Source organism: Helianthus annuus, chromosome 10 (genome assembly GCF_002127325.2).
Source record: "Helianthus annuus cultivar XRQ/B chromosome 10, HanXRQr2.0-SUNRISE, whole genome shotgun sequence".
Classification (NCBI taxonomy): domain Eukaryota; kingdom Viridiplantae; phylum Streptophyta; class Magnoliopsida; order Asterales; family Asteraceae; genus Helianthus; species Helianthus annuus.
In genome coordinates this window covers 171390790-171412396 of record NC_035442.2, presented here as the reverse complement: position 1 = coordinate 171412396, position 21607 = coordinate 171390790, and the positions used below count along the sequence as shown (strand labels likewise).

The 21607-nt window shown below is 34.6% G+C and overlaps 1 protein-coding gene across 1 annotated transcript; it reads right to left on the bottom strand.

Moving 5' to 3' along the window:
- Positions 1 to 8235: 8235 nt before the first annotated feature.
- On the bottom strand, positions 8236 to 20058 carry LOC110886678 (N-terminal acetyltransferase A complex auxiliary subunit NAA15). Its single transcript, XM_022134515.2, has 26 exons — positions 19883 to 20058; positions 17826 to 17904; positions 17586 to 17668; positions 17338 to 17487; positions 16573 to 16688; positions 16399 to 16504; positions 16229 to 16300; positions 16030 to 16145; positions 15185 to 15317; positions 15003 to 15080; positions 14856 to 14909; positions 14702 to 14772; positions 13963 to 14017; positions 13790 to 13885; positions 13576 to 13704; positions 13392 to 13474; positions 12694 to 12924; positions 12431 to 12563; positions 11626 to 11733; positions 10947 to 11078; positions 10550 to 10606; positions 10161 to 10258; positions 10005 to 10066; positions 9816 to 9927; positions 8902 to 8999; positions 8236 to 8814 (listed from the first exon to the last, which is right to left on the bottom strand). The coding sequence occupies exons 1-26, from the start codon at positions 19931 to 19933 to the stop codon at positions 8627 to 8629; spliced, it is 2691 nt and encodes an 896-aa protein (XP_021990207.1). The 5' UTR covers positions 19934 to 20058; the 3' UTR covers positions 8236 to 8626.
- Between the last annotated feature and the right edge of the window lie 1549 nt (positions 20059 to 21607).

Sequence of the window (21607 nt, the reverse complement as noted above, 5' to 3'; positions counted from 1 at the left end):
GTTAGTGTCTCTTTTAGTTAAATATATGAAAATTGTTGCTTATCTATGATAAAGGTGTTTGCTTGATGATATGAGTAGTGTGTTTTGCTTGATTTAAGTGATTAACAGTGTTCCTTCATGATGATATGTGAACGGTTTGGTAGAAGTGTGGTAATAAAGTGATGTGTTAAGGTTGTTTAATGAAGTTTGATACATGACTAGGGTGTTATATGATGCAAGCATGATTTATGAAATAGTGACGGTAAATGTTGGCTGAAAACGCTTTCAAAGTTGTAAGTATAGATCTAGGATAACATGTTTCGGGTCGGATTTGAATGAATATGCATGATGAATAGTTTGAATATATGAAGAACTGTTTGAAGGTTATTGAAATGAAATGCCATGCTTTGATCTGTTTTGAAATAGGATTAGACAACAAAACATGTTTGTGCATTTTCTTTGGATAGTAAATGGGATCATGAAATGGGAATTCTATTGGATAGTACGATTTGTGCAGACATTCTAGAAATAGCAAGTGTTGGAGTCGAAACCCTTGGTCTCGGCTCGAAACCATTGAGTTACAACTCGAGACCGCAGTGATTGCGACTCGAGACCTTGACAAAACAACTCAAAACAGACTTCAGGGACTCGAGACCATCAAGGTCTCGACTCGAGATCACATAGTCTCGACTCGAGACGGGACTCGAGACCTCTGATGTTGCGACTTAAGCCTGCACTACTCGAGACCAGAAGTCCATGACTCGAGACCTCCTGGTTGCGACTCGAGACCGCGTGTTCTCGAGTCGAGACCACCTTGTCTCGACTGGGCTGCTTACTTTAGTTATTGGGCCACAATGTGATTTGTTTGGGCTGCCTGTTTAACTGGACTATGTGTTAGTTGTTACTGTTTGACTGTTCAAATAGTAGAGCGGGCCCAATGACTCAACATGTAACTGTATGCATGCAATGTGTTAGCTATGTGTAGAATATACGTGATCTTCCTGTACCCAAACCTGACCCATACTGGTAACCATATTAGGACGTGGTGACCAGCATACTTGACCAAGTAACTAATCTGCCGAGCAACCCAAGGTGAGTTCACACACTAAAAGCATGCGTCCCAGGGAGGGACACGGACAAACTGACATCTTCGGGGAGAATACTTCCAAACTAATATTTCCGGGGGGAAAATACGAATGGGAACTTTTAAATCACTATCTCCGGGGGAGATACGTTTGGATATTATTTATAAATCACAACTAGCAAAACTAAACGAATCTCTATCACATAAAGTCCTTGCTTACAGTACCGATTAATCGCCGGGGGCGAACGGGTTATTAGTTGATAGCGCTATTAGGTTTGACAACCTCACACCGTGACCGGGGGGATCAGGCGTGAACTAGTAGACCTTGCATCTTGGTCAATGATGATAGACATTGACATGGGGCACAACAACTTTTCGTCAACAGTTTCGGTATCGACAGTTTAGTGAGCTTACAGATGGGGTAGCTCCCCATAACGTGATTATAAATGCTTTATCTAAACAACTTACGCTTTCGAAAAACTAAAACTTGACACCTCGTGAACTCGCCAACATTATGTTGATACCCTACTGCATGCTTTGCAGGTACCCAGTGACTTAGGAGCTTGCAGCTTGGGGATGTGTAGTGGTCATCTAACCCATGCGTTGGGTTCTAAATAAACTTGAACTATGAACTTTGTTTTAAACTGTTTTGTCTATGCTTCCGCTACTTACCTAAACTACTATTTGAACTTAAAACTTTTGAACTTTGATTATGATATTTGTTAACTCTGTGGTTGGTGAATATTACTTATGTTATTAATTAAATTGCTCAGTGTAATTGGTGGCTGGATCCTGGTCAATCACGCCCCCAAGCGGTGGTACTCCGCATGTGGATTTTGGGGGTGTGACATTGTTGCTCGTCAACCTTCTGCTTTGATGTAACTTGGCAAGTATGAATGGAATCAAAATCAATTTTCTTTTAAAAAAAAATACATTCGACTTTTCATTCTTCTCCACCGGCCTTTTTTAATTCCTTTCTTCCTCACTTATTTTACATGACATGTATTATTCCTGCGTATTTTTGTGTGTTCTTTTAGCTAAAAAAACATATAAATGATCATGCATCTCTTTGTTTATTCAATCCATGCAACGCACGGGTTTTCAAAAATGTAATTTTTTACTACTTAGTATATAAAATTGTATTTATTCAGCCTGTGTGATACACGGGGTTCTAACCTAGAGAATGAAAATTGAGATAAGGTGTTTCTTTGTAGGCAGCAGCAGCACGACCCATAACAGCTAAGATCTTGGTGTTTCCAGCAAATAATTGACATGCCATCCGTGAAACCAATTCTAGGGCCCAACCCAAGCCCAAACCCTATCTCAAACCCAACATCACCCCTAAAGTCACGGCCTCACATCTACTGTTTGGCTTCAATGTTGTTGTCCCTCACTGTTTCTATTAACTGGTCACATCGAAGGGAACGTATCTGTTTGACCCACTTGGTCATACATTTAAAGCCTAATTGGAATACCAAGTTGAGTAATTTTAGAACAGCAAAATAAACATTAAATTACTACTTAAAGAATTAAATTACTAGTTAAGAAACTTAGTTGCTGGTATAAAGAGTAAAGTACACGGATGGTTCATGTAGTTTACTAAAATTTTAGATTTGGTACCATGTTTTTCAAAAGTACATGGATGGTCCCTGTGTTTTGTAATTTGTAACACATTTAGTCCTCAATTTTTTTTCCAAAAGTACATGAATGGTCCCTATGGTTTGCACTTAGTAATGCATTTAGTCTCTAACTTGGACCTGTTAAAACTTTTAGGTAGTGTAATGCATTTAGTCTCTATCTAAATGAAATTGGAATGTAAATTCCATTTCTTATGTTGTTTGTTTCAACAAAAGAAAGAATCGGAATTGAACAATAACATAAAGAACGAAATCTACATTCCAATTTCATACATATTCTATTCTATTCCGTTCTTTGAACCGAACACGCCTAAATTCCAATTCCATTATAATCCATTAAACAAACGTTACCTTAGATTTATTGGTTGGGGACTAAACGCGTTACAAAGTACAAATTACAGAGATCATTTGTGTACTTTAGCTATGAACCAAATCCAAAATTTTAATAAATCACAAAGGTCATCTGTATAGTTTACTCTTTATAAAGTACACGAATGGGATGATTTTAAAAAGATTAGTTGGGAACTTTTGGATGATTTTAAATTTATTAGTTAAATACATTTTATTTTTCATAAATAATTAAATTTATTGTAATTTTTAACTAGTATGATTCTTCCTGCGCGATACGGCAGGTATTCGATATGTATCGGTTCGCTAGGCGGTGGGAACTCGGTCGGTATTGGTTGGGTTCCTTTAGTATCGATGCAATTCATTGCGTTTTCGGTCAGTATCTATTCAGTGTGTTACGGTACCAAAAAACGGTATAGCAACTGAAAGATATATATATCAACACGTGTTTTATATCCATAAAAAACTATTAAAAATGAATACCGGTTCATGTACCAATGTTATATCGTTACACCGTTTGTGTCTCCACGGCACATAGAGTTTCTTCGTCACCATTGTCAACTCACCACCACTTTACCCCTATAAACTTAATGCTTTAAGAGCATTCACATCCAAGGCATCATATTCTTAGTGTGGTGTTTTTAAAATATAAAAAGTATAAAAAGTGGTTGTGAGTGGAGGAGAGAGAAAATGTTACTGTTCATCCGTATATTTGGGGGGACACTGTTCACCCACTATAATTTTTTAATATATATTGAAAGTGGTTGTGAGTGAAGGAGAGAGAAAAATGTAATGATAAAGGTATAAAAATATTATTTAATTGAAAAGGAGAGAGAAAAAGTGTTTGTTTTTAGTGGAAATATATTAATATAGGAGTTGTTTTTTAGTGGAATGTATGTATAATTTTAGGGGGTTGGATGTGAATGCTCTAAGTTATATTAGATATATATTTGGTTCCAAAATCTAATTATTTTTGTAGAGTTTAAAAATAATAATTTAAGTATATATAATAAAAATCATAGAAATCAATTAAATAATAAAATAATTAAAAGTATTAATAATACTATAAAATATTTGAGTACTGTTCATGAGAGGTTTGTTTTAATATGTATAACTAGCGGGATTTGTCGTGCGATGCGGCGGGAAGTCATTTGTATCGGTTCGATTTGTTACGTATGGGACTCGGGGTGGTAACGTTTCAGTATCGGTGTAAGACTTGCACTCAGTTTAAACTCATGATATATTCGTACGCCTTTTAGGTTAAAACGAATACCGGTAGTTTATCACGGTACTATTTTGAATAAATTTTTTTTCAAGAAAGTTTATACAGGAACGGTGAAAGATATGTATTAAACACAGCCGTGTATTCATCTTTATAAAAAAAGATAATGAATGCAAGTTGTCGAAGGAGAATCAAATTAAATAAAAACTAACTGGGTTAAACGCATACATATTTTAAAGTATATACGGATACCGATTCCATTAATATCGATACCAGTATCGACCTTGTCAGTATTTTTTTGTTCATCACGGTACCGTTATGACACTGACACTTGATCCACCCTTAGATTCCAAAAAAAGATTGTATTTCGAAGACAACTCATTTTCAATAAAATTTATAAAATCAAATACAACTACGTATTTAGTTTTTTTAAGTCAACGAAAGTAAGTCATCGAATAAAAGACAAATTAGTAAAAAAAAAATAAATGGGTTAAAAATGTATACCATAAATAATACAGTGGTAAAGAAAATAAAAAAGAAACCGATGATAAACTATTGTTGTAAAAAATTGAAATATTATTAAGAGAATAAAGAATTATATAATATTTAAAAAATCAAATATCAATGAAAAAACAAATTTACTATTCATGCGAACTTTGAATTCATATGTATAACTAGTTGATTCCCCAGCGCTTTGTGGCGGGATCTCGATCGGCATTGATTTAGTTTGTTTCCGTACTGACACAATACATGCATTCGGTATAACAATCAACATCTGCTCTACATCGACCGAAAACCATAAAACGAGCACGGTGCCAACACCGATGTTGTTCGGTCCGGCTCAATATGGTACAATACAATACAGTAGTGATACAGTATCAGATTATTGGAACTAAAAATATAGATATAAATACCCGTACAAAATATCGATGTTGTTCGTTCGGTTTTATGTTTGGTACAATAGCGACACGGTGTCTACTTTCAATAAGATTTACCGAAAACCATAAATATGCATAGTGGCACTTATGTTGTTCAGTCGGTTTTCTTTTCGGTATGGTAGCAACACAATATCCATTTTCAAAAAGATTTTTATCAGAATGTTGGAAAAAAAATACATAGATGCGTATTTAGATTATTTTTAAAAACTAACATACACAAATTATTAAAAAATATATATATATATATATTAAATGAACAATACTTAAAACAAATACTTTAAAAAGCTATTTTTTATTCATAGTCCCTCTACTTTAATATATAAATAATATATTATATATATTATATAATATATATATATATATATATTTTATATATATATATATATATATAATACAAATATCTTTTAGTTGAATTATACAAAAAGCTATTTTTTATTCATAGTCCCTCTACTTTAATATATAAATAATATATTATATATATATATATATATATATATATATATATATATAATACAAATATCTTTTAGTTGAATCTATACTATATAATAAAAGAAACCAGGTATGGGACACTTGTCATCATATTAGGTCATGTGTTATGGATAATTATTATTTTAGTTTAATCTCTTCTAATTAATTATAGATAACCCTCCTAATAAATATTATTTAGTTAAGAGTAAATTGCAAAAATCGTCCCTCAGGTTTGGGTATGTTTGACATTTTCATCTAAAACAACCTTTTTTATACCATATAGTCCTTCACTTTTGGGATTGTTTGCCATTTTCATCCAAATGTATGACTTTTTTTGTCAAAATTGTCCCGAGATTTGGGATTTGATTTTATTTTCATCCAAATGTTTGATATAAAAATAAAGCAAATTAGATTTTTTGATGAAAATGGCAAAAAATCCCAAAATTGAATGAATATATAGTAAAAAAAGTTGTTTTGCATGAAAATGACAAACATGCCCAAAACTCAGAGACGATTTTGGCAATTTACTCTTTAGTTTAATCTCTTCTAATTAATTATAGATGACTCTCCTACTAATATTATTTTTGTTTAATCTTTTATACTTAACTATAAATAATTATTATTTAGTTTAAATTTAATATATACTTCTCATTTATAATATTAATATTACTTTATATATAAAATTAAATTTATTACCGTTTTTTTAAATATAATTTATATTTTATCACTAAAATGGCTGCTTATTTACTTCTTGAATAACATGTTTGACCACTTTATTTTCTTTTCAATAATCATCTCCGCAATCACCATATCTATCGCGTAACGAGTATATCCATTAGTTTTTTTTTATATAATTTTCTTATTATTTGGTATATAAAATCATATTTATTCAAGCCGTGTAATACACGAGGGTTTTTTAAGATATAACTTTTTTTATTATTTGGTAAACAATGTTATATTTATTCAACCCGTGTAATAGACGTGGTTTTATAGATATAACTTTTTTTATTATTTGTTATATAAAATTACATTTATTCAATCTGTACAACATGGTTCTTATAGATATAACTTTTTATTATTCAATATATAAAATTACATTTGTTTAACCCGTGCAATAAAGAAGGTTTTTAAAGATATATTGTTTTATTATTTAGTATATAAAATGTATTTATTCAACCCGTGTAATACACGGGGTTATATCCTAGTTAAAAGATTATAACAAACTAAAATAAACATATTTAGTTTAAATAAATAATATTTTAAGAATTGAACAATTGAAATTTAAATAAAAAATAATGAATTAAAACACTACTAAAAACTGAATAATAATTATTTATTTTACTTACTTACTGTTCATCAAGACTTTCTAATAATATGTATAATATGTATAATAGGATAGTGTTCTGAAAAAACGATAAATTTTCTTTATTTTGGGGCAGACGTATTTTTTTCCATTTTTAAACCAAACATGACAATGAAATAATAATATTCATTTATTTCCCTTGTCAGTTCATTCCTCATCCATTCAGTTATTTCGTCTATTTCATTACATCATACCAAACAAACTTTAAATGATTAAAAAACGTAATATTATATACTCGTAGATTAGTTGTTAGTATTTTGATTTTAAAGTGTTACTTCATATGATTTACTTTATTGGTTATTTATTTTCTTTTGTTTAACATAGCCATCTAATTAAAAAAATCGTAAACTTTGGAGTTGTTTGTTTACCTCTTAATGGAGCTCTTAATGGTTCAGACCTCTTACTAATCTAGCACTTAATAGTTCAGACTGTTTGTTTCGCAAGCAGATGTCTGAATGGTTCAGACATTTGCCTCTAAATGATGGTTAAGCATTATACCAAGTCTGAATAGTTAAGACCTCTAATCTGAATTGGTCAGACATTTATCTTTAAACGTTAAGCATTATACTGGCTCTTAATGATTGGGTGTTTGGTCAAGTCGTGATCTTGCGCCCCTATGGTCAACCCATTTAAGTCGAACAGCCCCTTAAGTAAAATAGTGCTAGGTCAAATCGTGATCTTGCGCCCCTATGGTCAACCCATTTAAAAAAAAACGTACTCTGGAGGAAAAAAACAAAGTGTTGTACGAACTCGACCACACGACACCAAACCAAACACTACACATAAGTAAATCCGTCATAACTGTAGGATCGTGTCGTGACCCAAACGAGTCAATCAGAAGAGCTCTTATCCGTTTCAGAGGCGGAAACTAAGAAACGGACTTGAAAAACAGCTTGAATTCACTATAAATTGCCTTGTATATTGATTAGAACCAGTTTACAGTCAAACGGCACTTCAGCAGCACTTCGGTACCGGAAAATCAGAAAGTTACAAATGATTTCGCTTGGGACATATATATAGGCGGTTGATTCCGCTTGAAAGTAACATATGACAGTTCAAGCGGAATCACGTGTTCAAGCGGAATCAGGTCAATAACACTCTAAAACTTCCTATTTTCTCGTATAACGTGCCCTGATCTAACAATTCTAATGCTAGACTCGATACAAGACGAAGTCGACAGATGTATGCACCAACAATAACATCAAAGTCCAAGATCGCTTATCGTAAAATTTATAAGTCAAAATTTTGTCACATAAGAATAGCAATTATACAACATAAATATTAAAAAAAAAAAGACCAACCAAAAATAGCAGTACAACATACTCTCAAGATTCTTGACTACCTTCAAAAGGGCGACGATCCAAGGATATTTTTCTAACCTTAAAAACATCGGGTCCATGACTCGGGTGGACACAAGAAACTTGAGTAGGTTATACACATTTTTAAGGAATTGTGATCACATGAACGAAAAAAACGGCTTCGAGGATAAAAACCAGTTTTAGTTTTTTTCCTGGGATCTAAAACCTTATCCTACAACCGGGGGCATGGCTTAAGCATATGAAATCTGGTTAAAATTCAGTTTTCTTGTTAGATGGCTAGATTCTTCATGGCATCTAGCTTTTCTACTTTACCGTTCGATGGAACAAATTCGATACCTCCGTTTTCAGCAGCCTCGTGTGCTTGTTTGGAAGTTTCGTTCGATGTTATAGTAGAGCAGAGGCTGCCTTCAAAGTAGGTCGAGTACGGAAACTCTTCTGCGCATCGGTTTTTCCATCCTGCAAAATAAAATAAGGTAATAAAATAAAAGTCAGATACAGAATTCGCAGCGGCTCTATAAAGAACAAAAAAGGGGTGAGACTGACTTAGAGCAGCATCTCGATCGTCGAAAGTAGCAACCAGAATTTTGTGAACGGCAACACAATCTTTCAACTTCGATTCTTTCACGGATCCAAGCGGGCCACTACTAATTCGGTGACAAAACAGACGTGTAAGTATAACGGAAACTTCTCATTTGAATTGTTTTAGTAGGATTCTCATAAAAAGTCTCATTTTTACTAAGTGTCAATTGTGTTGGGCTGGCGGTTCAAATCCTTGTTTTATGGGTCAACTTGTTTAATTAAACATGTTAAATAAGTCAGCCCAAACACGACCCATTGATCGTTTATACGGCTCGGATATGAACCGTCGATAGGGCGGCAAACGAACCAAACGTTCGGCAGGAAGTTCGTTTATGTTTGTTTGTTCATTAAACAAACGAACACAAACAAGAAACTTCGTTCGTTTAGTTAAATGAACAAACACGAACAGAAGCCGTGTTCGTTCATTTATGTTCATGAACGTTCAGTAACTTGTTCGTTTGTGCTTGATTATGTTCGATATTTCATTAGAGTTTTATAGTTTTTATATTTTAATTAAATACTTCAACGTTCCGACAAAATAAATATTTAACTCATGAACGCTTGTTTGTGTTTGTAATAGGTTTGTTTCCATTTGTGTTCATGAACATTAGTTTGTGCTCATTTGTATTCATCAACGTTCGTTTTCGTTCGTTGCCAAAAATTAACAACCAAACACGAACAACTTCATTTCCTTAACAAACGGACACGAACATAAAATCTCGTTCCGTAAGTGTTCTTGAACACATAAATTTTTTAACAAACGAACATGAACAAGGTCTCGTTCGTGTTCATTCGGTTCATTTGCAGCCCTACAGGTAGGATATGAACCGTCAACCCGCTCGTGTCAGGAATAGCAATTAGCGACCCCTAAATTTTACCTTGAAACAGAGTTCTTAGGGGATTCTTCAATCAACTTAATTGCTTCTGTCTTCTTGTTCGGTTCTAAACAATAGATCATCTCGGCTGCTGCTGCTCTGTGCAACAACGAATCTGCAAAATCACCAGCATGACGTCTTAAAGGTGTTCATCGTACACAAATGTAGTCATTAATATGGAAAAAAGATTACCTTTATGTTGCTCGAGGAAAACCGTATTTGCCTCCATCAGAGATTTATTATCATGCAGCTGACTACAAAAAACAAGTGAAAACTCGATTAGAATTTAAAAATGACGTAAAGAAATAGAAGATTTTGCATTAGAAACGCAATAGAATGATGGATAACCTGAAAGTTGGTCGTTCTGCTTCTAATACTCCGGAAACGAGTTTTTCAGCATCGGTTGTAGGAGCCGACCTTGATGCCACTTTATGGAAGAATCTTATCTGCGATACGAAGTATATAATATAAATATGTGGATACGCCGTACGCGTGTGGGCAAGGGCGGTTCTTAGTTAGGCTATGGCAGGGCCACGGCCCGAGCAAGTTTTTCGGCCGTAGTGCTAATTTTCCGCATTTTGATCGAAATTTTTTATATATACTATGTTTGGCCCGGGCTTGCCCGGGCTTTTTTTAGTGCCTGTGTCTTTCGGCCCTGGCACGTTCAACGGGCAAGATCCGCCACTGCGTGTGGGTACCATATGGTTATGATGCAAGTAAATAAAACTATGACATACCAAGCAGCGATGAGTGTCGGGATTTTCAGCATTTAATTGTACCAGGTGCTTCAAAGCCTTGATGAAACAGAAAAACAGTCAAAGAATATAATATTATTAATGATAATTTTAGTATTACGAACCAACTTTTATGATTCGGTTATGGTTATGTGTGTAAATAACCGAAATAACTGAACTGACATTAATAAACCTTTATATTTTTATTTTTTGGTAAATAATAAGTAATATGTCAGAAAATATTTGCTACAATACATAACATATATTAGTTGTCGCTTATCCTTCTTTACAAATTAAAAAGATTGCTGATATGTATTTAACATGAGATATAATTGATATCATTAATTGGAATACAACAATTAAAAATTTCTAAAAACCAAAAGGCAGTAAATAAAATTACCTGCAAGGCAAGCAAGATCTTTTCCTTTCTCATATTAACTTCAAACGACAGTAAATGTGTCTCCAAGTAATCAGATGAATGTTTCTGAAGTAGTTTCAGGTACTTTCCAGCTTCCGCTAAAGGATCTTCAATCTAGGTCAAACAAGAAGAGTTTGCTTTACATACGGGTCAAAAGAGTATCTTCAAATGCGTGTGAATCACTGATATACATATATATACACCCTAGTTGTCGATGGCGAATAGCGACAAATAGCGACAATGCACCTATAGGCTATGTAGCGAATAGCGACAAATAGCGACGGCTATTTTATAAATAGCGATTACACTAGAAAAAGAATTTTGAAAATTTTTATATGTATATTACATCAAAATACCCTTGTATATATGATATTTTACATGTATATTTAACAAAAACCTATAAATCCAGCTATTTTATAGCTATATCTAATTGATATTAACATCAAAAAAAATACCCAAACTGTCACTAAGCTCGCTATTCATCGCCATAACCAACATAGCGACACATAGTCGCATCGCCATAAAACGCGCTATAGCGACCGCTATGGTCGCTATTAACAACTATGATATACACACACACACATGGTTGCATAACGATAAACCACAATCCACGACTTTTTTTAAAAAATAAATTGCTTTTCTTATAATAGACAGGGGAAACCTGCAATAACTTCTCTCCATGGGGATCCGGATCAACGGTCTTGACATTTCGTTTCCCTTGCTTAGAAACGCCACTCGCATTAGCTTCCTCGCTCTTTACTTCTGCCTCCTGAGAGAACATTAAAAAAAATGCCTAACATATTAAACACGTTAACCAGGTAAAATAAAATAAGAATTAGCTTAAAAGAGAACATGTTGGAAATCACTCCAAAGTGTATTCGAAACAAAGAGAAACTAATTTGTTCTGGGTCGATCCATCCCTTCACAAAAAATTACCCGTTTGAGTCACTACACAACTTGCCCAACCCACCCATTTTGCCACTTTTAGTGAAAGCTTAAAGAGTAAAATGACGTTTTCGTCCCTGAGGTTTGGCCAGTTTTGCCACTTGCGTCCAAAGGTTTGTTTTTCCACATCTGAATCCAAAAGGTTTGGAATCTTGCCATTTTCATCTGGCTTGTTAACTCCATCCACTTTTCTCAGTTAAGTCAGGGGTATTTCTGTCTTTTTTGCCAACTTAAAGGGCAATTCAGTCTTTTTCACTTTATGCAAAGAGACCAAATACCTCTGAAAACAACCGAATTGCCCTTTAAGTTAACATAAAAAACGAAAATACCCCCGACTTAACGGTGAAAATGGATGGAGTTAACGAGCCGGATGAAAATGACAAAATTTCAAACCTTTTGGAACCCTTTGAACGAAAGTCGCAAAACTAGTCAAACATCAGGGACAAAAATGGCATTTTACTCATACTTCAAACTTATATCTGTTAGAAAAAAAATTTTAAAAAAATTAAAGTAGGATATACTTTTTTCGCCCGTGCTTCAGCCTTCCTCTGTTTTTGCCTCAATTTCTTCTTCTGAGCAGCAGGCAATTTTGCTAGTTCATCGTCTTCTTCGGTTGATGATTTTGGTGGAGAATCATAATGCTTGATGTAGCATCTGCATCAACCAATGGAGCATAAAAACAATCAAACAAAAATACTGTTTGTCATGAAACTAAAATGTGAAACGACCACAGTAACTTTGACTATGTTGACTCCTTTTTCGAACATGACCACAGAAACTTCACCTTATAGCTCCAGCAGCTGCCTTGCGAAAGTAAGCATGAGCATGAAGCCGGTCTTGAAATCGTAACATTTCAATATACGCGCGCAACGTCATTTTTCTTAAACAATAAGAATGGAAATCAAATTGGTCTTCAGTTATATCCGCATAGTGTTTCTCAACCAGCAAAAACTTTTTCAACGCCCGCCCAAGTTCACCCTGGCGGAAATAGCTTTCACCAGAAGCAAGTTCATACCTTCAAATGAAGACAAAATCAGTAATAATTTTGATATTTTTTTGTTGAGTAAAATGCTATTTTCGTCCAAAGGTTTGTTTATCCGCATCTGGATCGAAAAGGTTTGAAATCTTGCCATTTTTATTCGGCGCGTTAACCCAATCCATTTTCCTCCGCTAAGTCAGGGGTATTTCCGTCTTTTTGTTAACTTAAAGAGCAATTCAGACTTTTTCAAGGGTATTTGCTCTTTTTACATAAAGTGAAAAAGACCGAATTACCCTTTGAGTTAACAAAAAAGACGAAAATACCCCTGACTTAACGGAGAAAAAATGGATGGAGTTAACGAGCCAGATTAAAAAGGCAAGATTTCAAACCTTTTGGATCCGGAAACGAAAAAACAAACCTTTCGAAGAAAGTCGCAAAAATGGCATTTTACTCTTTTTTGTTTGCTACAAATCCTAGGTAACAAGTTTGTAACAAACACTAACCACATGCACTGCATGTCATGCAGGTTGTTATGTTGTTCACCGTCTTTCGTGAACAGTACTGCTGTCTTTTCCGCAAATGTAACCTAACAGAATTCATTATCGAGAGTAAAAAACTGAAGTCAGGGAGCGTACGAATGTTTAAAATTAAGTAAACGAATATCATAATGTATTTGAATAGTTGGACCTGATCAGCCTGCAGCATTCGTTTAACGCATTGACTATTTACGTAACGATCGGCGAGATCCATGCACCTAGCTTCATCTGCTAACGCAGCTGCTGCCGTAAAATCGCCAGCATGTTTCAGTATCTTGCTCTGCGTAAAAAAAATTATAAGAACTCACTAATAAGTAATAAGATTATCTGCGGTAAATAGAAATAAAAGCATAGTATAAGCAGACCTTGACAGAATATAAATCAATAACAGTTGGAGTGTGTTGCATAGCTTCCTCGATTTTAGCAAGAGCCACGTCATACTGGGCCCGTCTATCGTAATGCTGCATAAGCACAACAACGTAAGAACAATCTTATGCAAATTTATTTAAATCCAAACACGTATGCAGCAAGACCTAACCTGAGCTAAATAGAACAAGGTCCATAGAAGTGTCGAAGGTGGCTCCTTTTCTGATCTGTACATAAGATGCAACAGAACAAAATTATTACAAATTATATATATAACAAGGTCCAACCTCTATCTTTTTATTACATTTCTTTGTCAATTTTACAACAATGGCATTGCTACTTACAACCCCCCCCCCCAGCATTCTTAAAAACTTTGTAAAATGCCATCCCCCACCCCCCCCCCCCCCCTTGAGTTTTACGTGCTTATTTTCATGTGCGTGGGTCAAATATAATACATTTGTGTGCTTATTTTTATGTACATTTTTTGTTTGTCTACGTTTTGTTCAGAAACGAGTCGGGTAAAATATAATACATTTTCACTAGGCGGTATAAATTCGAGTTACTTTACGTTTCGACTCGGCCGCAACGCGTGATACCATTCTTTAACGTAAAAAAAAAAACACTATTTACTTACGTGCTTATTTTTAAGTACTTTTCGTTATAAATCCAAGTTGGTTTATGTTTCGACGTAAATTTTCTAGGTAATGAATCAGGTCAAATATTATACGTTTTCGTGCTTATTTTCATGTGCGTTTTCAGTTGGTCTACGTTTTGACATAAATTTTGTTCGAAAACGAATTGGGTCAATTATTTTACGGTATAAGTTGACGCCGCAACAACGCGCGGCGGGTCAAAATACTAGTTCCATATATAAGAGGATGTGATGAGTGATGTTCATGATCCAATCGTACCTTCCAGGGTATCCACCTGTCTTTTTAAGTGATTCCTCCAAGCCAAGAACCAACTTTTCAAGAACATCAGCCTATAAAAAAGTCAAAAAAAAAAGTCAAAATATGTCAAAATAATGCAAAAGTCTTGAACCTTCAATGGGATGCTTCCACTAACCTTGCCACCATGATCATACAGAGGAGAAAGATCGGAGAACAGTGACGGGACCCCCTACATTCGGCATCGGAAAAAAAGTATAAGTTTGCATCCAAGATAAATGTTGCCGTAAAGAAATAAACATCCACCGTCCCAGATTATTAGTACCTTTGTTAAAAGAGGCCTGATATAATTATCCGCTGCATCCTGAAACTTTACGCCGTCCAAGAAATCTAGTGGAATCCTCTAAAGGATTATGTTGAAATTTAATATTTCATTTAAGATTTTAAAAGGACTATAATTATCAAAGTTGAGTTAGTAAGTCGTAAAAGTGACGAGAATATGATCACCTTAACAGCAGACGACCACGTGTATTTCTCCGCAAGAGATCGGTACAGAGCATGCAACTTGTCGATTTCATCGGAGGAATATTGACCAGTCTTTGAATACAGTCCAACGCACTTCTGTAATTCTTCATAGTATCTAGACAAAAGGGTTCATATATCAAATATTTTTGTAATTTTACAGTAATGGTTTTGAGAAATGTTTCAGCCATAGTTATCGATAGCGAATAGCGACAAGGTAGCTATATGCTACGTAGTGATAGCGACGAAATAGCGGGACCCTACAAATAGTTTTGCTATGCATGCATGCATGCGTGCGTGCAAGCAACGCGCGGGCGCGCGCACACACACACACATATATATATGTATGTATGTATGTATGTATGTATGTATGTATGTATGTATGTATGTATAATGTTAATTTTATACTTTTTATGTATAATTTTATAAGTTTAAGGACCAAATGTAAACTAGTGAAAATAGAGGGAGTTAAATGTTAAAATACACAAACTAAACTTACACTTTTTATGTAAATTTTTAAAAGTTTTAGGGACTAAATGTAAAGTAGTGAAAGATAGAGAGGTTAAATGTTAAAATCCATAAAGTTATTTAACCCTAAAAAGGCTAAAACACAAGAAACGCAGCAGCTGCTCTTCTGCTTCCTGGTTTCCGGCAGATTTCTGGAACCGGAGCCCGAATTCTTTGTCGGAATCCCGCTATAATCATGCTAAGGAGTCGCTAGATAACAGATTGCGGGATATGGGCGATACACTATGAAGCGCGATAGCGAACGCCATCTTCGCTATCGATAACTATGTTTATAGCATTATCAACACTCGGTTTGTGTGTACCTGTAGTTGTCGGGATTCATAGTAAGGAGTACCCTATACAACTTTTCGCCTTCCTCGAGACGATTGAGCTTCACAAGAAGCGAAGCCTCCACTTCCTTGTACGATAATTTATCAACCTATTACAATAATCAGAACGGGTTATGAAATAAAGCCAATTCGTTACGTCATCGTAAACAAAAGAGTTATAAAGTATACTTACAATCTTGAACTCTTTTTTGCGCAACTCTTCAAGCGCTTTCTCAAGAAAGCCACATTCCTCCAATAAAGATATCTGAATGGAAGATTTTATAAATAAGTTCTTAAAAAAGTTTCAGAAAAAACAAAAAGATTTCATTTTTTTATAAAATTATTACCTAGCACAACTATTACCTTGTATAACAGCATTTCCCCATGCTCACAACGTTCGTTTTCTGGAGGATAATCGTCTTCAAGAGTCCCTTCATATGCTTCCAGGATATCAATTGCTTTTGACGCACTTGTAAAACAATATTTATAAATAAGTTACCGAAGTTAAATTAAAAATGAGAATAGACAGCAACTCACTTTGAATTTAGATGATACGAAACCGCAAAACCAATCCAGTTCATGCGATGATTAGGTTTCAAAGTCAGCAACCGTTGTCTAGTTTCAACAAAACCTGTCAAGTCACGCATTTGTGCCTATAACCAGACAGAAAAACACACTATTAGCTTACCCAAAGGCCAAAACAAAAAAAAAACAGACGAAAAATAGAATAAAATGCCATTTTCATCCTTGAGGTTTGGCCAGTTTTGCGACTTTCGTCCCAAAGGTTTGTTTGTCCGCATCTTGATCGAAAAGGTTTGAAATCTTACCATTTTCATCCGGCTCGTTAACTTCATCCATTTTTCTCCGTTAAGCCAGAGGTATTTCGGTCTTTTTTGCTAACTTAAAAGGCAATTCGGTCTTTTTCACTCTATGTAAAAAGACTGAATACCCCTGAAAAAAACCTAATTGCCCTTTAAGTTAACAAAAATACGGAAATACCCCTGACTTAGCAGATGGATGAAGTTAACAAGCTGGATGAAAACGGCAAGATTTCAAACCTTTTGGATCCAGATGCAGAAAAACATACCTCTAGACGAAAGTCACAAAACTGGCCAAACCTTATGACGAAAATGGCATTTTACTCCGAAAAATAATTTATCACATGCTACGTATACATGTATGTAATTAGTCAATTCTTTCTAGGCTGCAACAATTAAATCATCTTTGACAACTTTAAGGGTCCCTTTCGTCAATGTGTAAGATCAGACGTAACACAATTATTAAAGTTTCACGAATACGTACCTGTAAGAGAGATAGGTCCCTAAGTATTTCAATGTTGTCAGGATCTATCCTCAGAGCATTCCGGTAACATTTTATTGCCTCTCGGTACTCTCTGTCTGATCGGTAGAGAAGACCATACACGTGCCAACAAACATGGCTTTTCAGGTCATTCTACACATAAAGTGGACTTAACATGTAACAACATACCGATACAAAAAAGTAACATCAAATAAAGTATACTATAATGCATGGTTTGAAAGTTAACAAACCTTTAATCCTAGGCGTACAAGCTCATATGCTTCTTGCTTACGGTCCATGCAGTTCAATGTTAATCCCTTCATCGAGAGAGTTTCTAGTAACAAGAATAGTTAAACAGATAAGAAAATTATATAATTATCGCAGCAATCTTTCACAACGGCCAGATAAAACTTCTACTTGACCGTAGTTTTGTACGCATCAATGTTATAACTAATAGGAAAGTTGCGTTAGACAATATACTCTTCACTAACCTCCATGATTCGGGAACTTCTTCAATATAGCATCTGCAGCTTTAAGCCCCTTTTTATACTGTTTTGTTTCATAAGATTTCTGCCAAGGAGACAATCAGGTTAGCATGTTTCATTTTCTCCGTAAACAACTCAATAGTCAATACAAAAGAGATAGTTCTGGTTTCAAGAGGATAGCAGCAGCATTAAAACAATGCAATACAATATATAATAAGTTGCGGTTAACTGTTAACTGTTAACCCTTGTGATTGGGTCAAAGATTATCTAGATCTAGAAAAAATAATATAGAAATATATTCTTGGTTTAAAAAAGCGGGAAGCGCACAAAAGCGATGAGGTCTAAAACCGATTTTAAAAAAGCGAAGCGCAAAAGCGGTGAGCTTTTCGTACGCAAAGCGCAAAGTGATTATATAATTTATTTTATATATCTCATAAGTGTTTAGCATCCAATACCTATGATTTAGCTATAATTAAGCTTTATATATGTTTTAAAATGAAAAAAAAAACATAAATGTACAGCATAAAAAGCCTGTTGTACAACACTCAGAAGCATAGAAACAGCCCATGTACAAAAAGCGTGCGCCTCAGCTGCGCCTTAGGTCAATTTTCACCCTAAAAAGCGCGCCTCAGCTGCGCTTCTTGTACGTCTTGCGCCTTATGTCACACAAGGCGATGGGGTTTGCACCTAGATGCACTTTGCGCTTAAGCGCGCTTAAGGCGCGCTTTTTTAAACCAAGAATATATTTGGACTAACTAGAAATGCAGGAGTCGGTTATTGAGCACAACTTAAGGTCTGAGATTAAGGTGTATGAAAATCAATTTGGTTTTACACTAGAAAAATCGTGATTTTTTTTCTATAGAATGGGTCCATATTATAGACCATGACCCATTAAGATTCCAAGATTTAAACTACTGTTGCTAAAACCAATACTTAACCAACTTATAACCTCAGTCCAATTATCTGCTACAACAACAATTCAACTCATAGTTGTCAATAGCAGCTATAGCACGCTACGTATAGCGCCCATATGACGCTATACGGTGTTTAGCAACAAATAGCGACGTCTCAGTAATTTTTTTTATTTTGTTTTGATAAATAAAAATAGCGATGCCCATTCGAGTTTTTTTTTCACGATTGAAAAAAGAAGCGTCTTAGATGACTAGTGATAGCATACTTTAGCTATTTTTGATAAAATATACATTTAAAATCATAGTTGTTAAAAGCCATCGCCTCTTGCGCCTAGGCCCATTTTTCAGGCGAGGCGAGGCAGTTGCGCCTTAAGTCGAGGAAATTGCGCTTTAATTCTCCAGGTGATGGTTCAGGTGCACATTCCGGCGAGATTCCTAGATCCCGAAGAGTATCCGGCCAAATTTTCTAAATTCCGGCAAGATTCTAGTCAGATCCGTACTTTTATCCAAGGAAAACTACTTTTCTACACTAATATTTTAGAAGTTTTGGTACTAAATAAATGATATAAAGTGTTATATAATAGATTTTGTTTATTTTATTTAAAGAATAGTATTCTTTTTCTAATACATAATATATTTTTAATTTTTTTTCCATATGCGCTTTATTTTTCTCAGGCCCTTGCTTTTTTTGCGCTTTGCGTCTAGCGCCTTGAGTGAGCCTAGCGCCTTTAATAACTATGTTTAAAATATATTTTTAAATTAAAATTTTCCACTACTTTATCAGTAATTAGCATACAGGTAGCTTGTCGCTATTTACCGCTATTCGCTATTGACAACTATGAATTCAATCAATAACAAGCTTAAGTCCTTAGCCATATACTAACAGTAACTTGCAGTATACACAGTTTCCAGTAAAATTACAAAAATTATAGAAACCTAATACATATGCTAACATAAACCTAATACTTACATTATTAATGTAATAAACTTTAATGCATTACTAATTAGCAACTAAAATGTATAAAAATCAAAACCTGTGATTCAAAACAACAATTAACGATCGAAAATCGGTAGAATACAAGATCAGCTAGGGTTTAATAAATACGAACAAATAGTCAGAGTGAATAAAGTGAATGAGATTGTGAAACTTACGACGATGAGCTTGAAGAGATTGGCCTCTTTAGGAGGAAGCGAAGCGCCCATTGTTCGTGTTGCAAGATACACGATTGATTTCTAGAGAGAGAGAGAGAGAGAGAGTGGTTTTTGAGGGTTTATAAGGCGGGTGTGATGTAAAAGAGAGGGGTGACTGGTGGCGTTTATCTTCTGCAACCCTACGAACCAAAATAAAATGTGGATGTGAAGGACCAAACAAAGATTGGAACAAAGTTGAGGGGGTGTTTTGAAACTTATGTTTTTCATAAAATTTCTATGAATTAAATTTGGAATTATTATTATTATTATTATTATTATTATTATTATTATTATTATTATTATTATTATTATTATTATTATTATTATTATTATTATTATTACTAGGGGGAATACCCGTGCGATGCACGACATGCATAATAGTTATTGTTTTTTCTTGGAACGACGACTGATATAGATAGTGCGTGACACGGTACGAAAGTGCGAATATAGTATAGATTTTTAAAACAAAAACCGGGTTTTTTTTAAAGTTAGCCGTTTGACCATGGTTATTTTGACCAAAGTCCACTCCTCATTCGGCGTTTTGTGGTAGCACCACCAGTCAAAAAAGGCCCAAAACACCCGAGGGTACAGTGTTCCCCCACGTTTTTAAGACGCTTTGAGAGAGGTTTGCGCCCCACCACATGTGGTCTCACAAAACTTCAAATCTATGGACGTGTGGTTTCTCAATCCTCTTCAAAAGACGTCACAGTTTTCAAATTTTTTTATTTTTTCTTTTTCATTGTGTTTTAAATGGTGTAAAATAGATGTTATATATATATATATATATATATATATATATATATATACATACATAGGGGAAGGTTCAAATGAAAACCACTTGTTATTGTGAAAACTAGAAAACTAACTAAAACCCACTAAAAAGGAGGGGGGGAAGACTTTTAATGAAGGAGGGGTAAAATTGGAACAAAAAATATATAACTTTTCAAACATTTCCCATTTCTCCATACGTTATCATTTTAAAACAAAAATGGCACCATAAGATCACAAATTTTCTTATCTTTCATTCAAGTATATTCGAGCATATTTTTTATGATATAAAAAAAGATTTATGGTGTCGTCTTGTTTTCAATACTATTATTATAGTAGTGCACATGTGCAATATAACATGTACTACAATGTGCATTACATGCTTAAAATTAGCTTTTTGATTTTAGTTTAGCTTTTAGGGTTAGTTTTTTTGGAGGTTTAGGATTAGGATTAGGTTTTTGGGTGTGGGGGGGGAGGGGGTTTAGGTTTTTGGGGGGTGGGGTGGGGGGGTTAGGTTTTTTTCGGGTTTATGTTTAGGGTTTAGTTTTAGGTTTTCGAGAGGGTGGGGGTGGGGGGGTTTAGGTTTTTTTTTGGGGGGGGGGGGGTTAGGCTTTTGGTGGGAGGGTGAATTTAGGTTTTTTTTTGGGGGGAGGGGGGGTGGGGGGGGGGGGGGGTTTAGGTTTTTGGGGGGTGTCGGTGGGGGGTGGGTTAAGTGGTTTAGGCTTTCCGTATTAGTGCACATGTGCAGTACAACCAAAAGTTTTTTTTTTTTTTTGAAATTTTTTTCCATATATAAAAAGTAGCGATTTTTCTAAAAAAAATTGTAAAAAAAAAAAAAAAATTTGTATGTTTTTTAGGTTTTTTTAGGCTTTTTAGTTAGTTTTCGAGTTTTCACAATAAAAGTGGTTTTCATTTGAA